Source organism: Camelus ferus, chromosome 1 (genome assembly GCF_009834535.1).
Source record: "Camelus ferus isolate YT-003-E chromosome 1, BCGSAC_Cfer_1.0, whole genome shotgun sequence".
Lineage (NCBI taxonomy): Eukaryota > Metazoa > Chordata > Mammalia > Artiodactyla > Camelidae > Camelus > Camelus ferus.
Window position 1 is genome coordinate 201,751 of NC_045696.1, and position 19,419 is coordinate 221,169.

The window sequence follows — 19,419 nt, forward strand, 5'->3', positions numbered from 1 at the left end:
CAGAGAGCTCACTCTCCTCACCACGAGAGAGCACATCGAGAAGGCATCGTCCGCAAGCCAAGAAGACAGTCCTCACAGGGAACCAGGTTGGCTGGCACCTCAGGGACTTCCCAGCCTCCAGAACTCAATTCCTGAGAACTAAATTCCTGTTGTTTAACCCACACAGTCTAAGGCATTTTGTGTTGGCCACCCAAGTTGACCAAAATGCTCTAAATCCTCCATCTCAGTAGCTGATAGAATAAGCAGACAAAAGTGTCAGTCAAGATCCAACTAGCTGAACACGACAACAGCTTTGTCTAAACCACATACATAGAGCTTTATATTCAGCAACAGTCCAACACACGTTCTTTTCAAGTACATGTGAAAATGACCAGTATCACTGAGTCATAAAACAAGAGCCAACACATTTCAAAGCACTGGAATCACTCAAGAGTTTGAGTTTGTTCTCCGACCACACTGAAATTAAGCTAGAGAGCACTAAGAAAAGGTAACTAGAAAGTGCCACCTTTTAAAATTAAGCCGTGCACCTCTAAATAATCTGTGGTACAACAGAAGAAATCATAACAGAAGTTAGAAATATTTGGAACTGCATGACACTGAAAGTGTATCACAATATGTTGTTGCAGCTAAAACAGTTCTAGGGGAAAATTCAGTTTTTGATGCATGAATTAGAAAAGGAAAAAGATTGAAAATCAATAATCTAAGCTTTTACCTCATGGGAAAATAAACCTTAATCCTCCTCCACATCAATGGCAAAAATCAATTCCAGGTAGAGAGTTGATCTAAGTGGAAAGGATGGAATAACATAGCTGTAAAAGAGAGTGTCGGAGAATATCTTAGTGGTTTGGAACAGGCAAAGGTTTCTTAAGCAGGACACAGCAAGTGTTAACCTTACAGAAAAGTAATGTCAAATTAGACAAAATTTAAGTTTTGAGTTTGATAAAACTTCTGTTTATCAAAAACACTTTAAAGTAAGCAAAAAACAACCCTCAGTAGTAAAATAGGCAGAAGCCCTCAGAAGCACTCCAACAACAGGGCACCCTAATGAGCAGCGAGTACATGAAGCCACGCTGCCTCAGGAAAACGGACCCTCGGTCGTCAGCGTGGGCACCCACCAGAGAACATGGCCCGCAGTGCGTGTTGACGAGGGTGGGCGCTTTGCAGCTTTCCCAGGGGGCTGTAGTGACGCAGGTCCTCTGACTCTGCACAACCATCTGTCATTTCTAGGGAAGCTGAACTCCTAAGTGTGTACCGAAAACAAATGTGTAAACACATGTGCACCACACAAATGTGTGCGCACACATGCACCAACACACAGAAAGGTGTACACATATGTGCACCAAACACACAGAAATGTTCCCCTTCACCCCAGTCATAACAGCTGGACACCGAAAACAACCAACACTGGAATAAGACACGTACATTGTGTGCATGCAGACGGTGAAGCACACGGCTCATGGATGAATCTCACAAACACATGACCTACAGAAGGCAGACACCGAGGGACCGGCAGCCCCCAAGAACACCGCATGGAGGGCTCAGAGGGTGGACGTGGGTGCTCAGAGTCATGGAGGCTGGAGGTCCCTACTACATCAGGGCCCGGCCCAGCGTCTGGTGGGAAGCGTGCTCTGGTTCGCGGACGCTCCTGCTGGGCCCTCACGTGTAGGTCAGGCAAGAGCTCTGCGGGGCCCTTTATAATAAAGGCACTAACCCCTTCACGGGGCACCACCTTACGACCTCACCACCTCCAAACACTACACTGGGGGTTAGTTTTCAGCACATGAGTTTGGGGAGGACATGAACATCCAGTCTACTGAAAATTCACTAAGTATACAATTCCTACTCATACAGTGTTGGAAACCAGGCTAAAGCCACTTCCAGTCTTAGAAGCCAGGCACCACCTTGGGGGTGGTTCTGAGAGGAAGGGCCAGTTGGGACCCCGAGTGTGTGCAAGGGTTTTGGCCTGAGCGCTGGCTACATATTTGTCTACTTTGTGGAATGTCATCCATCTGTACGCTCACAACTCGTGCGGTCTGGGGTATAGATTTTATATTCCAGTAAACAGCTGAAAGTCAAATTGACACACACCCAAAAACCTAGACATGGACCCACTGGCGTGAAAGTTTCTTTGTAATATTAGATGAGAAAGGTTACAGAGCAATGCACACAGTTTGACCCACCCAGTAAAAAATACTGTACGTGCACAGAAGCATTCATTTATTAAAAAATATTTATTGAGCATGTACTATGTGCCAACACGTAATTCGTCTGGAAGACATCGCTACAGCCGGACCACCCCATGCAGAGCCGCATCGCATTCATTGCACCTCCAGCCCCGCACGCCCCACAGCTGGGCGGCTGAGCCAGGGACAGGAAGAGCACATGGACACACGGTGCACAAACAGCCACCTTCACAGGAGGACATGGTTGACGTCTGTGTCCTGTGAGCTCAGAACTAGACCTAGCTCAGGGACACTGTGCCACCAGCTACCCACAGGTGGACACTAGGCACACAGCCCGCTTCTAGGGACGGACAGGGCAGTGACACGGCAAGCCCGTGGAGCCCGGGGCAAGGCTGTTGTCACTCCATCAGAGAGAAAGTGGCGGCTCACAGGACACGTTCCCATCCGGGCGCGTCTTCGCTGGTCACGTCCGAGCCTCCAGGACCACACGCTGCCTTCCAGACAGAGCTTGTTTGCCCTGTCACCTCCAGATTGGAAAGACTTTCTCCCCAACCTGAAAAAGACAAAGAAAACAAACCAATCAGGTAATAAATCATTTCAGTTTGACCAACATGCAGTATTTCCTAATAATCATTTAGTATTTTCAAGAGTCTGGCCTTCAGGTACAGACTTTAACAACAAACATTTCAACTTGTCACATAAAATGAGCATAAAACAAAGCACAAAATAGGTGCTACAAAGTAAAGGGAAACTATCTGATTATTTTCTTCTCTCTCCTACATTAACCTGGAGTCTAAAGGAGAGGACTTTCAGTGGCCCACCCAGCCACACATTCACTCCAGCCCTCACACCACTGCCCATGGCCAAGGCACTGCGGTGGGCGCAAGGCCCTCAGCAACTCTGCAGCCGGGGGTCTCCTGGGCTGGGACGGGCTCTGTTCTCACTGACTGGCCGTCTCACAGCATATGACTCACCTTCCTGCTCCTCCGCTTCCTGTTCTGTAATAAGAGCACCCACTGCCCATCACGACGATGAGAAAAGTGACACAGACAAGGTCTGGCCGTGGGGTCTGTGTGGTGGGGATGGGCATCCCCCACTGTGATCACCCCCAGACCCACCATCTCCCGAGACCAGCACCACAGCACATGACTCTCGGCTAAATGCCTTACTTTCGGCGACGCAGGGTCTTGTCTGGAAGTGATGGACCAGCTCAGGGTGACAGACATGTGCCGCCTCCACACTGGGTTTCTCTGTAGCACAACTGCACCGGTGACCACATCTCCCGCGTGGACCGAGACGGGCTCGTCCATCATGAACAGCACCTGCTTCCAGTGGGTGGTGCTGCAAGACAGGGACGCAGTGTCACCCAAGACGCCCTCCCACCCTGTCAGGCGCCTGGCTGCAGGCTCCCACTGGGACAGACACACTCCCGCCTTGTAGGGCGAGGATGCAGCCCTGGGTGCTGCTCAGGTTCCCTGAGGCGTGGGGGTCCTGCCTGGCGCCTGTTCCCCAGCCCCAGCCTCCACGTGCTGGCACAGCAGTGTCCACCCAAAGCCACCAATGAAATCGTGTCCCCAAAAAAAGCTGTTATTTCTGTGAAAGGTCAAATGTGAGCAAGACACAGGCAGCATTTGGGGGAAAGCGGTCCCCCCGGGGGTCTGAGGTTGTTGGCTCAAGGGGACACCAAGCAGTGAGGCTCTGGCTAACCTCTCCCCCATCATGACCTGTCCTCCCTGACTCCTGGGCAACCCCTGGGCCACCGTGGGGGGGTCTCTTTCCCTGGCCCACACCCCACCTCGTCCCATATCACCTGTGTGGAGGACCCCACAGCAGACGCTCAGGAGGGAAACTGACAGGCACCCAGCATCCCGGGTGGTTCCCAAGGCTCCTACCCTCAACCTCCACCCCGCGACAGCTAGCACCCGCGCGGCCCTGGAAGGTGGCCTGGCTGGAGTCCCTGCCCCGCCGCCTCCACCGGCCGCTCCGGGCAAACGGCTCCTCTCTTGAGGTCCTCCGGGACCCAAGGGCCACGGAGCGCCTGACCCGGGCCTGGGCGATGCTCCCCGGGGCGGAAGGACCGCGCAAACCCCCAGCGAAGGCTACCGCGTCCCGCACCAGAAGGGATGCCGTGCGCTCCCCAGCGCGCAGGAGCCAGCCTGCAGCCAGGACAGCACTGCGCCAAACACGTGCTCAGGAAGACATCGGCTGACCCAGAGTCCAGTCCGAGTGAAACCCCGGGGGACTCTGACCACAAGAAGCTGCAGCAGCGTCGGGGCAACCGAGGGTGGGGGGAGCCTGAGGCGGGCGGGGAGGGGCCTGCGGTCCCGGAAGGGCTGCGCGGCGCGAGGCGCACTCACGGGTGCAGCGGGCCCGTGCTCAGCACCAGCTGTGGCTCGTCCTCCTCCAGGTTCTGAAACCGGACGCTGAACCAGGCTGTGAACCCGTGCAGGGTGCCTGCCTTCCTGATGTCAAAGCACAGCTCGCCTCTCATCGTCTGTGTGCAAGCAAACCAGTGAGAAAGGGGCCCGCCTGGACCCCGCACCACGCGGAATTACACACGCACCACAGCCCGCTAGTGCAGTTGCGCACATCACACGGCAAAACCTGCATCCTGAATTCAAAGGCCGCACAAAATCAGAAAAGGTTTCGAGCAGTCTGGGCCTCATTCGCCTGACTTTCTGTTCCCGGATTCGAGCGGAAAACTTTTCATTTCTTCGCACAGATAGAAAGCTCCGGATCCCAAACTAACTACAGCCTCCAAAGTTCAGTCTGCACATGGCTCAGCCCGTCCAAGTTCTGCAACCGGGTCTCCTCCGCCTCGAGCAGCCCTTAAAACGGGTCGTTCTGAACCCACACGCGCCACCTCGTGGTCACAGAGGGTAAGTAAAAGAAACATTCTTAGGAATTCTGTCTTCACTGGGAGCTAAAAAACTTAGAAAAAAATTTAATTCAACTTCTATGGTGAAACTTATATGATTTATTTGAATCGGAGGATGCTGAGAATATTAAACATAAATCTAAAAAGTAACTGAAGATGTTAAAGAGGTTAACTATAAAGAAAACAACCTAAAAATATAGACAGCGACATCAGAATAGAACGTAAGAAAGACTGAGGGCAAATCAACAGCAGAAAGTTTAAGCCGTTTATTTGAACAATGGTTACTTGGTGTAGAAGGAAGCGTCACCTCTCCTCACCTCCAGATCGGTGATCTGCACCGTTCTCATGTCCAGCTGTAAGATGGTGCAGGGCTCAGAGAGACAGTCTTCTGGTTTCAAGATGTGGTTATATTTGGGCTTCGAAAAAAACTCCTTAATTGCTAAAGATCTGGGGAAAAGTCAAAGTGAGCGCTCAGGATCCGACCACACATGTCACAGTCTTCTGTATCAGTTCCTGTATCCCGCTGAGCGGTGCTGCCTCGCCCTGCAGGTGGCCAGGGCCCTCGGTGCCCTCCTGCAGGACAGCCTGCTGAGCCTCTGCCTGGACAGCAGCTGGGTGTGGGAGCAACAGGCACCTCCCTCTGCCCTGCTGGTGGGTCTCACATACCCAGAGGACATGGAAGCCATGTGGAATTAAGTTTTAACATAAGGTGTAGGGAACAGACGCCTTCTCCAAGGGTAAGGGTTAGGGTTAGGGTTGGCTGTCCCCAGGTAATGTGTGGCCTCAGCCCTCCTCCCTCCAGCTCATGATGTGCCCTCTCCCAACACACTCCAATCAGAGCTTCCTAGCCTGCTGCTCTGCTCACCTGTCTTTCCCGTTGCCTTCATTATCACGATGTGCACACGAGGCAGCATGAGACTCTCCTCCTTGCTCTTTTCAAAACCCTCCCAGCCGGGGGTTGGGAGGGGGAGGGTACTGTAGCTCAGTGGTAGAGCATGTGCCCAGCATGCACGAGGTCCTGGGTTCAATCCCTAGTCCTCCATTAAAATAAATAAACCTAATCATCACCTCCCAAAAAACCTGGAAAACAACAACAACCCCCTCAGCCCTTCCTGTGCATCTGTCCTGCACAAACCAGGAACAGCTCTGTCAGAGACCTTCCCCTCCACCCGCTCTGGGATTTGGGCTGACAGTGCAATGATCCAGCACATTAACTGGGGAAGATTCTATACCTTTATGTTCATTTTTTTTCTTTTTCTTTTTTTTTTTTGAGTTTTGTGTGTGTGTGTGTGGAAGTGGGCAGAGGTAATCAGGTTTCTTTATTGTTCTTTCTTTATTTTTTAATGGAGGTAATGGAGGTACAGGACCTCATGCATGCTAGGCACATGCTCTACCACTGAGCTATACCCTCCCCAGTTTGTGAGTTTTTAAATAACAAAATAAAAAGGCCCAGAGCCCTCGCGTCTTGCTGCCAACTCCCTATCTGGGCATCCAGCAGGTGTCCAGGCTCACGAACAGAAGTTTCCTGCAGTTTCTGACAAAGGAGGCTCTCCCTGATTCCCTGATTCCCAGGGCTGAGGCTGGGTGCCTCCTGCCTCCTCCCTGCCGCCCTGGGGAAGCAGCTCGTGGATGTCACCGCCCTCCTCTGGTGAGGCAACACTGCAGATGTGAAGGCCTTGTGAGGAGATCACTTTATGTTAAAACCTGAAGCTCCACTACAAGCATGTCCGTATGTTCAAAACCAGGAAACCATCTATTCTGGAGTACTGCTTTCTTTGCAAAGTGCCAGGAAGGACTTCACTAACACATTTTCTGACTTATGAAAAATGTATGGCTCTTAGTGGGAACTTCCAGTTGTGTTTAATGGCCCACGTGTTCATACACATGACCTTATTTTCCCACTATAATTGGGGTCTTATGAACGGGACAGTTCAATCCCCATCACATGTTATCAGTTTAAAGGCCTGTAAGGTAATGTGTCTAAGTCATGTCTTAGATCAGGGTTGTGGCGTATTCTAGACCGAGCGGCCACTCTGCCCCGCCAAGAGGCCAGGAAAGCCAGCCGACACTCACTTGAGGGCGCTGAGGTCAAACTCATAGGCGTTGTCCCAGAAGAGCACCTTGCTGCGGTAGTCTCTGTCGGCGCTGCAGGGCACGAGGTGCAGGGCGGCCGAGGTCGGCCAGATGACCCCGCCCTCCTTCAGCCAGGCATCCCGGGCATACAGGATGGACTCAATCATGAACTCAAACTGCACGGGAGGAGACACACAGAAGACGTGCTGACTGAGAGCCCTGTCTGCCAACCCCTCGCTACATCACACCCTCGGGGGTCTGCACAGTTGTCACCCTCGAGAGCAACCGCCGCCCGGTCCACTTGGAGGAACGCGCTCGCACCCCCCCAGACATGGTCACTGACTCTATCCCAGCCAGGGTTTATGTCCCGTGATCCACATCAGGATTCACCGGTGCGCATGGCCAAGGTCAGGGAAAGCGCCCTCTCGCCCACTGGTCACCCAGGAACCAGCTGCTCCCACACATTTAGGAGCTGGTGCCGCAGGGTCTTAACTCTCCAGCAACGCGGCATGGTCTGGGTGGTCCCAGAATCTTCACAGCCCTTTAAGTTGACTGCAGTCACTTCTTAAAAACATCAAAGCAGGAGGCCACAGCGCAAGTGAGAAGAGCAGCCAAACGCCACTGCGCTCGCCCGGAAGGCAGGATGCGGGTGCCGGCACCCCAGGGTGCACCAGGGAGCCAGGGGGCCAGAGACGCTGTGTCTCGTGGCAGATGGGAAGCCGGGGGGTTGCTTCTCTTAAATAACTGCAGGCAGCTATTGTTACAGAAGAAATACTTGTTCGGTATGGAAAAACGGAGAAAACTCAGAAAAGCACAAACAAAATAAAAATCATGAGTAAACCCAGCAGCAGAAGGCATCACTTTTTTCACCTGAGATGTGTGTCCGAACATCCACCCACACCCTCACACACACCCCCACACCCCCGCATACACCCATTCACACACACGTGTGAAAACTGCACAGCATGTAACTTTTAAGTTTAGTCTTTGAGTGATCATACAGTGAACCAGTCTGTGTAAGCTCGGTCAGGACCCAGAATGGCTCCATCAGCCAAACACTCCTCGCGGTGCCCTTTCTGGTCCAGGCCTCCCACCATCCGCCCTCTCTGGAAATCTCTCACCTGTCTGTACCCCGTGGTGTCTCTCTGAGAGGGGCAAACAGATGAAAGCTTGGAAGGGGCTACTCTGTCCTAACAAGTAAAAAGCTGAACAAACTGAAATATCAACAACTCTTCCTAGATCCGAAAGAGAAATGAGGTCAAAGAGCAAACTGCTGCGCCCAGAACTGGAGAAATCGAGAGGCTAACACACATGGTCCCTGACTCACCAGGTTCAACTTGGGAGTTTTCGACTTTACGATGGTTCGATAGCCATTCAGCAGAAACCACGCTTTGAATTTTGAATTCTGCCCTTCTCCCACCAGCCACACACAGTGACACCATGTGCCCACAGGCCACGGCTCTTCGCGGCCGGGCATCAGGAGGATGAACAGCCGGCGACAACAGCCCTCCAGCTCCTCCCTTCCACGCAGCGTCAGCCAGCACTTCAGTACCAAACGGGCTTTGTGTTACACCTGCGCCCAGCCGTAGGCGGCGTGAGCGTTCCGAGCCCGCTTACGGCAGGCGAGGCGAGGCGGGGACGTCCGGTCGGTCAGATGTACTATGCGCATTTCCGACCTAGGTGCGTGCAATTTACGACAGGTTTCTCAGGACGAGACCCTGTCGGAAGTTGAGGAAGATCTGTACAGAGAACCACAACTCACTGGAGCAGAACCTCCCCTGGAACCAGAGTCCAGGGAGGAAACACGAACTGCTGGGGGCTCATTGTGGAGAAGCCCGAGAGTCCGAAACTCCAGCCACAGGCCCCACACTTCCGTGAGCTCCCCTCCTGGACTCCACCAGGGTCCCAAGGTAAGTAGCAGAGAGAAGGCCCCTCGTGCTTCCACAGGTTAAAAAGGAACATTTTGAAACATGCCAGAATATTCTGTCCTTCTTAACAGGGTCTGCCCTCAGGAGAAACTGTTTAACCAGAGCCTAACTAGGGTGGGGAAAGACAGAGCCAACTCAAGCCCCTCCGATCCCACCTAAAAGGGGGAAAGAAACTGAGACGCACTTGCGAAGGTCACAGAGCAGAGGCCCAGGCTCCTCGAGCCCTGTGGCCTGGCGAGGCCTGGAGGACAACTCCCTCCCCCACATCACTAAAGCCCATCCACACTGATCCTGTATGCAGTACATCATGACTGGCCAACACGCAAGAATGAGCACACAGACTCAAGGGCAAGTAACAGTCTGAGAGACTCAGCAAGCCTCCGAACCAGACTCAGACAAGAAACGGAGGGCAATGTAAACAGAGAAATGAACCATCTTAGAAAGAACCAAAAGCAAACGTTTGAGATCAAAAACCACGTAACAGGAATGACAGGTGCCTCGATGGGCTCAGCAGTAGACTGGGCACAGGTGAGCAGCGAGTCTCTGAGCTTGAGCACATGACAACAGGAACCTCCAAGACTGAAAAGCAAAGAGAACAAAGCCTAGAAAAATAGAACCAAATACTCAAGTGCTGCAGGAAACTACAGAAGGTGTAACACACACAATGGAAGTACCAGGAGAACAAGAGGGAGGAACAGAAGGAGCACCAGAGACAATACTGACTGAGAACTGCCCCTAAATGACTGTCCAACACCGACCCGCAGACCCAGGAACGCAGAGCAAGAAGATCCAAGAAGGATCAATGCTAAAAAGAAAGTACAACTAGGCAAGCCACTTTCAAACTACAGAAACTCAGAAGACCAAGAGCAAACCCGAAAGAAGCTGGAGGAAAAAACACCTCACCTATGAGGAACAAAGATAAAACTTCATCTGAGTTCTCAGAAAACACACAAGCAAGAAGAGAGCGGGCTGATACACTGAAGGGGTTGAGAGGAAAAAACTCACCAATCTAGAATTCTGCACCCTGTGAAATTATCCTTCAAAAATGAATAAAATAAAAACTTTCTCAAACAAAAATTGAGGGAATTTGTTGCCAGTAGGCCTGCCTTGCAATAAATGCTAAAAGAGGCTCTTCAGAGAGAAGGAAAATGATCTAAGGCAGACCTCACCTCACTGCACCTCATAGAAGCTGTGCTTTGTACAAAGTGAAGGTCTGGGGCAACGCAACATCGAAAAAGCCTACTGGCGCCATCTTCCCGCAGCCTTTGCTCTCTTTATGTCTCTGTGTCACATTCTGGTAATTCTCCCAATGTTTCAAACATTCATTATTATTGTATTTGTTGTAGCAATCTGTGGTCAATGATCTTCACTTGTTTTTTTAATTATTTCACTGAAGTTCTGAAGTCCAAAATGGGTCAGCACCATTGCATTCCTTCTGGAGGCTCCAGAGAAGAATCTGTTTCCTCACCTTCTTTATTCAAGTTTCGAATGTTACACTCCATTTACAGTTACTACAAAATACTGCCTATATCCTCCAAACAACAATCTTTGATGTTACTGCTGCAAAAAGATTACGATTTGCTGAAAGCTCAGATGATGGTTAGCATTTTTAGCAGCAAGGTATATGTTAATTAATGTATGTACATTGTTACTTTAGACATAATGCTATTGCACACTTAACAGACTATAGTATAGTGTAAATATAACCTTCATATGCCCTAGGAAACAAAAAAATTCTTGTGACTCGCTTTATTGCGACATTCGCTTTACTGTGGTTGTCTGGAACTGAACCCACAATGTATCTCCAAGGTCTGAGGTCTGCCTGTAGATCAGAAACACAGATCTAAATAAAGATAGGTACCGAGAAAGGAATGAAAGATTAAAGATAAAGTTAAAACTTTTAATTCTCTTATCCTTAATTAATCTAACAATTTGTGCAAATAGCAGCAACTCAGTATTTGACCGTATGCGCTTATGTATGCGTATACAGCTATGCTTACACATTATAAAAGCAATGGCAATGACGACACAGGGACAGGAGGGGCTCAGGATTATTCTGTTATCATAAACCACACTACCATGAAGCATTACAGTGTTCAAAGCAGATCTGCATCAGCTGCAAATGTGTGTTACAAACTGTGGGGCAACCACTTTAAAAAGCAAAAAGGAAGAAGTATAACCAATACACTAAGAAAGAAGAGAAAACAGAGTCATACAAAATGCTCAATTAAAACCTCAAAAAGCAGAGCTTTTCCTCTAAGATCAGGAATAAGAAAAGGATGCACACCCTCACCATTTTTATTTAACATAGCAATAAAGTCCCATCCAGAGCCATGAGGCAAGAAAAGGAAATAAAAGGCAACCAAATTGGAAAAGAAGAAGTAAATATGTCTCCATTTGAAGATGACATGGTAATACATAGAGAAAACCCTACACACTCCACCAAAAAATTGTTAGAACTGATAAAAGAATTCAGTGCAGCTGCAGGATACAAAACCAACATACAAAAATCAGTTGCATTTCTATACACTAACACCAAACTATCAGAAAGAGAAATTAAGAAGACAATCCCATTAACCTAATCAAACTTATTCATAAGCTTTTGCACAGCAAAGGAAACCATACACAAACAAACAAAAAAAAAGACAATCTACAGAATTGGAGAAAATATATGCAAACAATGCAACTGACAAAGGCGTAACTTCCAAAATATAAAAACGGTTTGTACAACTCAGTATCAACAAACAACCCAATCAAAAAATAGTCATAAAACCTATAGACATTTCTCCAAAGACACACAGATGGCCAACAGGCACACAAAAAGATGCTCAACATTGGTAATTGATGGAGAAATGTAAATCAAAATTATAATGAGGTTATCACCTCACATTGGTCAGAATGGCCATCCATCAATAAAAAGTCTACAAATAATAAATGCTGAAGAAGGTGTGGAGAAAAGGGAGCCCTCCTACGCTGTTCGTAGGAATGTAAATTGGTGCAGCCACTGTGGAAAACAGTATGGAGGTAACTTAGAAACTAAAAATTGAGTCATCACATCATCCAACAATCCTACTCTTGGACATACATCTGAAAAAGATGAAAACTCTAATTTGAGACAATACATGCACCCCAATGTTCATAACAGCACTATTTACAATAGCCAAGATATGGAAGGAACCTAAGTGTCCATCGACAGATGACTGGACAAAGAAGATGTGGTGTATATATACAATGGAATACTCTCAGCCATAAAAAAGAATAAAATATTGCCATTTGCAGCAACATGGGTGGACCTAGAAATTATCATACTAAGTGAAGTGAGTCAGACAGAGAAAGGCAAACATTATATGATATCATTACATGTGGAATCTAAAAAGTAATACAAATGAACATATTTACAAAACAGAAACAGACTCACAGACACAGAAAACAAAATTATGGTTACCAAAGAGAAAAGGGGGGGGGATAAAATTGAATTAGTAGATACGCACTATTATATATAAAATAGACAAACAAGGATTTAATGTATAGCACAGGGAACTATATTCAGTCTCCTGTAAAACTTATAATGAAAAAGAATCTGAAAAAGAATGAATATATATACAAAATATATATATATATATAACTGAATCACTTTGCTGTACATCTGAAACTAACACAGTATTGTAAATCAACTATACTTCAACTTAAAAAAGAAAGAAAACAATCTCATTTACAATTACATCAAAAAGAATGAAACCTAGGAATAAATTTAACCAAGGGGGTGGAAGATCTGTACATTGAAGGAAACCGAAGAAGACATAACAAATGGAAAGATATCCCATGTTCATGGATAGGAAGAATTAGTACTGTTTACACGTCTGGACTACCCAAAACAACCTAAAGAAACAATGCAATCCCTATCAAAATTCCAATGGCATTTTTCACATAAATAGAAAAAACAATCCTAAAATCTGTAGGGAACCTAAAAGACCCCAAATAACCAAAGTAATCTTGATAAAGAAGAACAAATCTGGAGGCATCACACTTCCTGATTTCAAACTACAGTAATCAAAACAGTATGGTACTAGCATAAAAACAGATACACAGAACAGATCAACAGAACAGAACAGAGAGCCCAGAAATCAACCCATGCATATAAGGTTAATTAGTTTTCAACAAAAAAAAACAAGAATACACAATGGGGAAAGAATAATCTCTTCAAAACAGTGTTGGGAGAACTGGATAACCACTTGCAAAAGAATAAATATGGACCCCTATCATACACCATACACAAAAATCAACCCAAAATGGATTAAGGACTTGAACATAATACCTAAAATCATAAAACTCCTAGAAGAAACCAAGAGGGGTAAGCTCCTTGAGACACAGGTCTTGCCAATAATTTTACGGATTAGACACAAAAAGCAAAGGCAACAAAAGCAAAAATAAACAAGTGGGACAACATCAAACTAAAAAGCTTTTGCACAGCAAAGGAAACCATCAGCAAAATGAGAAGATATACTGTAGAATGGGAGACAGTATCTGTGAAACACCTATCTAATAAGGGATTAACATCCAAAATATACAAGGAATTCATACAACTCAGAAGCAAAAATAGTAACAACAGTAACCCCATTTAAACTGGACAAAGGCCCTGAATAGCCATTTTTTCAAAGACATACAAATGGCCAACAGGTACATGAAAAAGTGCTCAACATCAGTAATCATCAGGGAAAAGCAATCGAAACCATAGTGAGATATCACCTTGCACCTGTTAGGATGTCTGTTATCAAAAAGACAAGTGACAAAAACTGGAGAGGATGTGGAGAAAAGCCATTGGTAGCAGGAATGCAAACTGGTGCAGCCACCATAGGGCTCCTCAAAAAATTAAAACCAGAACCACAGTCCAGCAATTCCAGATCTGGATTTATATCCAGAGGAAAGGAAACCAGTATCTCAGAAACGTCTGCACTCCCATCTTCACTGCAGCATTAGCACAAAAGCCAAGTTACGGAAAAAAACTAAATGTCCACTGACAGATGAATAGATAAAGAAATGTGATGTATATACTCACACACACAACAGAGCATTATTCAGCCATTAAAAAGAAAAAAAAATCTTGTCATTTGCAACAACATGGATGAACCTAGAAGCCATTATGCTAAGTGACATAAGCTGGACAAATACTGCAGGTGTCATATAATGAATCTAAAAAAATACCTGAACTCATAGAAACAGGAGAAAAGTGCTCGCCAGGGGCTGAGGAGGTGCAGGAAATAGGGAGAGGTTGGTAAAATGTACAAACTTCTAGTTACAAGATGAAAAAGGTATGAGGATCTATTCGTATACCACGGTGACTACGGTTGAAAACACTGTGTTGTATAAGTGAAATCTGCTAAAAAAAAAAATAGAGTTTAAATGTTCTAACAACAACAAAAAAGGTAAATATGTGAGGTGATGGATATATTAATCAGCTCAATGGGGACAACCCTTTGACAATGTACACAGATATCGAATCATCATACTGTACCGTTAAATATCTCACAATTTTGTCAGTTATACCTCAATAAAACCGTAAACAGATACACAGGTAGATAAACAGATAAATGAAGTAAGCTTCAGGAGAGAGATTACAACTGAGAATTTTTTAAACTTTGAAGTGGTTTGCAAAGTGGATAGTCCATCAATTTATGAAAATACGTATCTTAAGTTTACATTTATCAACATGTGATCATGTCAGGCTCTAAACCAACATATGCCTGAGCACTGAATTAATTCACCCTTTATTCATGCTGATTAAATTCCCTATCTTTAGGTGCTAAACACACACACAGAAACAGAAACATAAAAAGCAGAAAAAGAGAAGAAGAAAACAGGAACAAAGAAGAGCAACAGAGAAAACAGTAATTAATATGGTAGCTATTAATCCAGCTGTATCAATAATCACTTTGAATTCCAATGGCCCAAATACTCAAATTAAGACAGTGGATCAAAAAACAACTGTATGTTGTCTATGAGAAACCCACTTGAAATATAAAGACACATGTATATTAAAAGGAAGTGGATGAAGATACACCATGTTAAGAAAGCAGGAATAGCTTCAGACAGAGCAGACTTTAAAGCAAGAAAAGTTATCAGGGACAGTGAGGGGCATCACATAATGACAAAGGGTCAATTCTCCAGGAAGACTTAGTGGTCCTTAACACGTATGCACCTAACAACAGAGCATCAAACTGTATGAGGCAGAGAGTGATACAACTGCAGCGAGAAACAGTCTCCCACTATCAAAGCTGGAGACTCTGAAAGCCCTGTCTCAGAAACAGTCAGATCCAGCAGGCAATCACTGACCACCACCATCAGGCAACATACACAACTGACACCTACAGACCATTTCATCCAGGAGCAGCAGGGCACACACTATTCTCAGGCTCACACAGAACATTCACCCAGACAGACCCCGATCTGTGACAGGAACACATCTTAAAATTCACGAGAGGAATCATACAACATCTCCCCTCATACCACAGCGGAATTAAACTAGAATTCAGTAACAGAAAGCAGATAGGTGGAAAATTCCAGAATACTTGGAGATTAAACACACTTCTAAATAACATGGGTCAAAAAAGAAATCATGGGGAGGGTGTAGCTCAGAGAACGTGCTTAGCATGCACAAGGTCCTGGGTTCAATCCCCATACCTCTGTTAAAAAAAAAATAATCAAATAAAAGAATTTTTAAAAAAGAAATTAGAAATTGTTCAAATATTTTGTCAAAATTTTTGTGCATTAATTGGTACAGCCCTGTGATTTTTCTTCCTTAGACTGTTAATATGGTGGATTACATTGACTGATTTTAAAATATTGAACCAGCCTTGAATTCTGAAGATAATCTCTCCTTTGCAGCAGTGTATTATTCTTTTTATGTATTGCTGGATTCAATTTCTAATGTTCTGAGGATTCTTACACTTAGTTCATGAGTGTTATTGGTCTGTAGGTTATGTTTTTTGCACTAATTTTGCTTTTGACACTAGGGTAGTGCTGGTCTTGAAAAACAAATCAAACATTCTCTAGCTTCTCTACATGCTTTGTTCTTACAAAGAGCTTCCCATCCCAACATCAGATCAAATTTTTAGCACCTGTTTTATGTTTCTTTCTTTAGGAAAAAAAAAAGGTTAAATCTATATATCCAGTTCCATCTGGAACTTATTTTAGCATATGGTGTGAGGAAGGATCAAAACATTTTCTCCAAAATAATCAATTGCTTCGGCACCATCTTTGAAGGATTCTATATCCTTACCTCAATGATTGGAAACCTCTTATTATTATAAACTAAGTGCACATATATTTGGGTTTGTTTCCCAACTTTCTACATGTCAAGCATAGAGTAGGAAGACAGGTGGGAGACTGGGGCCCGGAGGTCTGAGCTCTGGGAACAGGCAGTGGACAGGAAGGGCAGCCACAGGGATGCAGGGCTCTGCACAGGATGAGGGTGGTCCAGCTGATGAAGCTGTGACACTGCCAGATGCCCAGCCTCCTGTCACCACGTCTACCACTTAGCCTGACAACAGTCACCACACGGGCCCCTCCTGGCCTGCACAAAACCACCAGACTCCCAGCATCATGTGACTAGACACCTCGTCCTGAGTGACTCGCTACCCCAGTTGTCCTCACTGTCCCCCTGTCCTCGGTGTCCACAGTCTGGCTCCCCAGGTCCCATCACCCCAGGGTGCCCAGTTAAAATTTAGTGAATGGACACTGGTGTTTCAGGGCAGAGGCCAATGACCACCTTATGACTAAAGGTGTGGTTAGTTCTATTTTCCCGTGTGTCATCTCACGAATCCACAGATTACACCCCAGATTACAGATAAGCATGTCTGTTTACACTTTATTTCCAGACAACGTAATTTCAACAGTCAAGACCCAGTGTCACTGCTGTCATTTTCCTCAATCTCTGCAATCTGTAAGAAGCCAGCGGCAACATTCTATTATTCACATAAACTGCTCCCTTATGATTTAAACAGGTTTCTTGCTGGAAACACTGGTGGCATTCCCCTCAACTTCACCCAGACGCCGTTTTTCTAGGTTTTTACAGAGACTGAAGCCCAGGTTGGGCTGTTCTGCCACAAGGTCTCAGATCCTGAGATGCTGAGCAGGAAAGGGGGTTGGACTGAGGGTCCTAGGAGGGTCCCACATTCCTGCCAGCCCGGCTCCCGCCCACATCTCGCTTGTCCTTGGAGCAGAGTTTGTGAGCCCAGAAGCCACTGTGCAGGGAGGTGGGCAGAACCAGAACTCTCCACCCTGCCCGTGTGACACCGGGGGAAGAAAGATGGAGAACTCGGGCTTTGGCGAGCCTCACAGACACTAACTGGGGGCTGCAGGGACAGGGGAGACCAGGCTGGGGACACATGACAAAGACTTTGCTGGTATTAAAAGAACAGCCTAATACATTAAACACTGGATACCCACAGGTTCCCAGAGAGAACAGAATTTATGTAATCATTCACAAGAAAGTTGCATTAACTTTGACTTAGATTCCTCATAAAGGCGTGTTTTCAATCAGTTAAAAATTCAAGCTACTGAGCCAATGGTCATACAGGAAATCAATTACACATCCCTTAGGAAGAAAGTCAAAATTAATCATGATTTGTGAAGATTCCAGAGACCAGACCAGCCACCCCAGCAGTCTCTGCCGCCCCCCAGCCATCCACACCTTATCCCAGGCCCCTTACCAGCAGGCAGGTCCCCATCCACTCAGACACCAGCACATCCACCTTCTCCGGCAGCACCACGTCCTCCACCTTCTGCTGGAACACGGTGATGATGTCAGCGAAGCCATTCTGCATGACCAGCTGCCCTGTGTGCTGGGCCATCTCACTGGCCTCCACCGCGTACACCTGCATGTGACAGAAGCACTGTTGGAGCATCCCGGCCCCAAGCTGAGGCCCGCTGTCACTCTGCCCAAGCCTGAGTCACCTCGCCTGAGTCAGAATCAGCGTCAGAGAAAATGACAGCGGCAGAACGGAGGCATGTTCTGGACGGCAGCAGCCGACCCCCCGCGCCGCCCACCACAGGGGCCCCAGGAAGGAGCTGCCTCTAATCCTAACTCCACCTTCCGCCTAAAACGCAGACACAGGGCTGCAGGTGGGCAGGAGCCTCTGCATCCACGGGCTGCCCACCCCCGAGCGCGGGGGAAGGCCCAGCGGCCTGGCTCCCGTGCAAGCAGCAACGCCATCTGTAAGTGCCACAGGAGGTCCCTGGCACTCGACTGAGCCCAGGTACTTGCAGGCTACCAGCGGCTAACGACAAATCCAGGTTCCTAGAAGGTCCTGAGAGCTATGGCCCGGCTCCGGTCCCTGCGCCGCAGGCCCACTGTAAACTAGGAGTTTCATCCACCAGTGTTGGGCCGTCAGGAGGCTGCACCTTGCACGGCCCAAGCAGGCTTTCAAGGGAGGGCAGGGGCCCAGCATGAGTTGTGGAGGGTGGTCCGTCCTGTCCCTGCCAGGCGGTCACCGCCAGGGCGGCCCAGGCACTGGGACAGTGATCTGTGGGTGGCATGGCCCAGACACGTGGACACACACGTTTCCTCGAGTCCCTGAAACAAACGTTTCACAGACACATCCCTCCAGACGTGCCTCACTCAGATTTTCTGTCCTATCCTGTTCCACTCTGCACTATTTGCAGCTCATTAAACCCACAGCCCAGGCCCTGGAGGGCTCAGCCCACAAGACACGCCACCTGGCTCACCTGCAAGGCCTGGTACACGGTGGAACCCTCGCCAGGATCCGGCTCAGAGGGCAGCTGCCGCCTACTCACCGCTTTGGGCCGAGCATAATGTGCACAGAAGAGGCTGATGATCCCGGTTCCACAGCCAACATCCAGAATCACTTTATCTCTCAGGGCCTCTCTGTTCTGCAGGATGACACTGTGGTATTTAGTCGTTCGCGGCTGGTCTGCCAACATCTCCAAGTGAAGTTTCTGGGGAAGATGCACATGAAGAACCATTGCCTGTAGTCAGAGCGGCGGCAAGCTCTGGCTTAAGACGGAGGCTAGAGCCTGACTCAACCCCTAACCCCAACACCACACACGTAAAAATGAGGGCAACAAAGAGGTTTAAAAAATCCAAAGACCAAAATATGCCAACAGATACAAGTAAGAGTGGACAGTGAATGAATGAGATGGGAGTTTCCAGAATCCTACCAGTAGTTCTCCCTGTACCCACGCCCCAAGAGCCAGGCAGGCAGAGAAGCAGGTGTGGACCGCGGAGGCAGTGTGGCTGTCGCCCTGCTGGCCACCGCTCCCACCTGAGACAGGAGGCACTGCCACTTTCCCAACCAGACACAGCCTGGCCAAGATCCCCCAGGGGAGAACAGGATGAGCC

The 19,419-nt window shown here is 47.5% G+C and overlaps 1 protein-coding gene across 4 annotated transcripts in view; it reads right to left on the reverse strand.

Annotated features, from left to right (window-relative positions):
• Positions 1-2,212: 2,212 nt before the first annotated feature.
• PRMT2 (protein arginine methyltransferase 2) overlaps positions 2,213-19,419 on the reverse strand; it is a 31,137-nt gene continuing 13,930 nt past the window's right edge. For 2 of the 4 annotated variants that reach the window (XM_032485144.1, XM_032485217.1), the window contains exons 5-11: positions 18,786-19,016; positions 17,771-17,935; positions 7,135-7,310; positions 5,379-5,508; positions 4,541-4,677; positions 3,353-3,524; positions 2,213-2,736 (exon numbers count right to left, since the gene is read on the reverse strand). In XM_032485144.1, the coding sequence (XP_032341035.1) occupies positions 2,704-2,736; positions 3,353-3,524; positions 4,541-4,677; positions 5,379-5,508; positions 7,135-7,310; positions 17,771-17,935; positions 18,786-19,016 (1,044 nt within the window). In that variant the 3' untranslated portion in view covers positions 2,213-2,703. The remainder of the gene's footprint in view (positions 2,737-3,352; positions 3,525-4,540; positions 4,678-5,378; positions 5,509-7,134; positions 7,311-17,770; positions 17,936-18,785; positions 19,017-19,419) is intronic. The other 2 variants (XM_032485283.1, XM_032485339.1) reach the window with 2 other exon arrangements.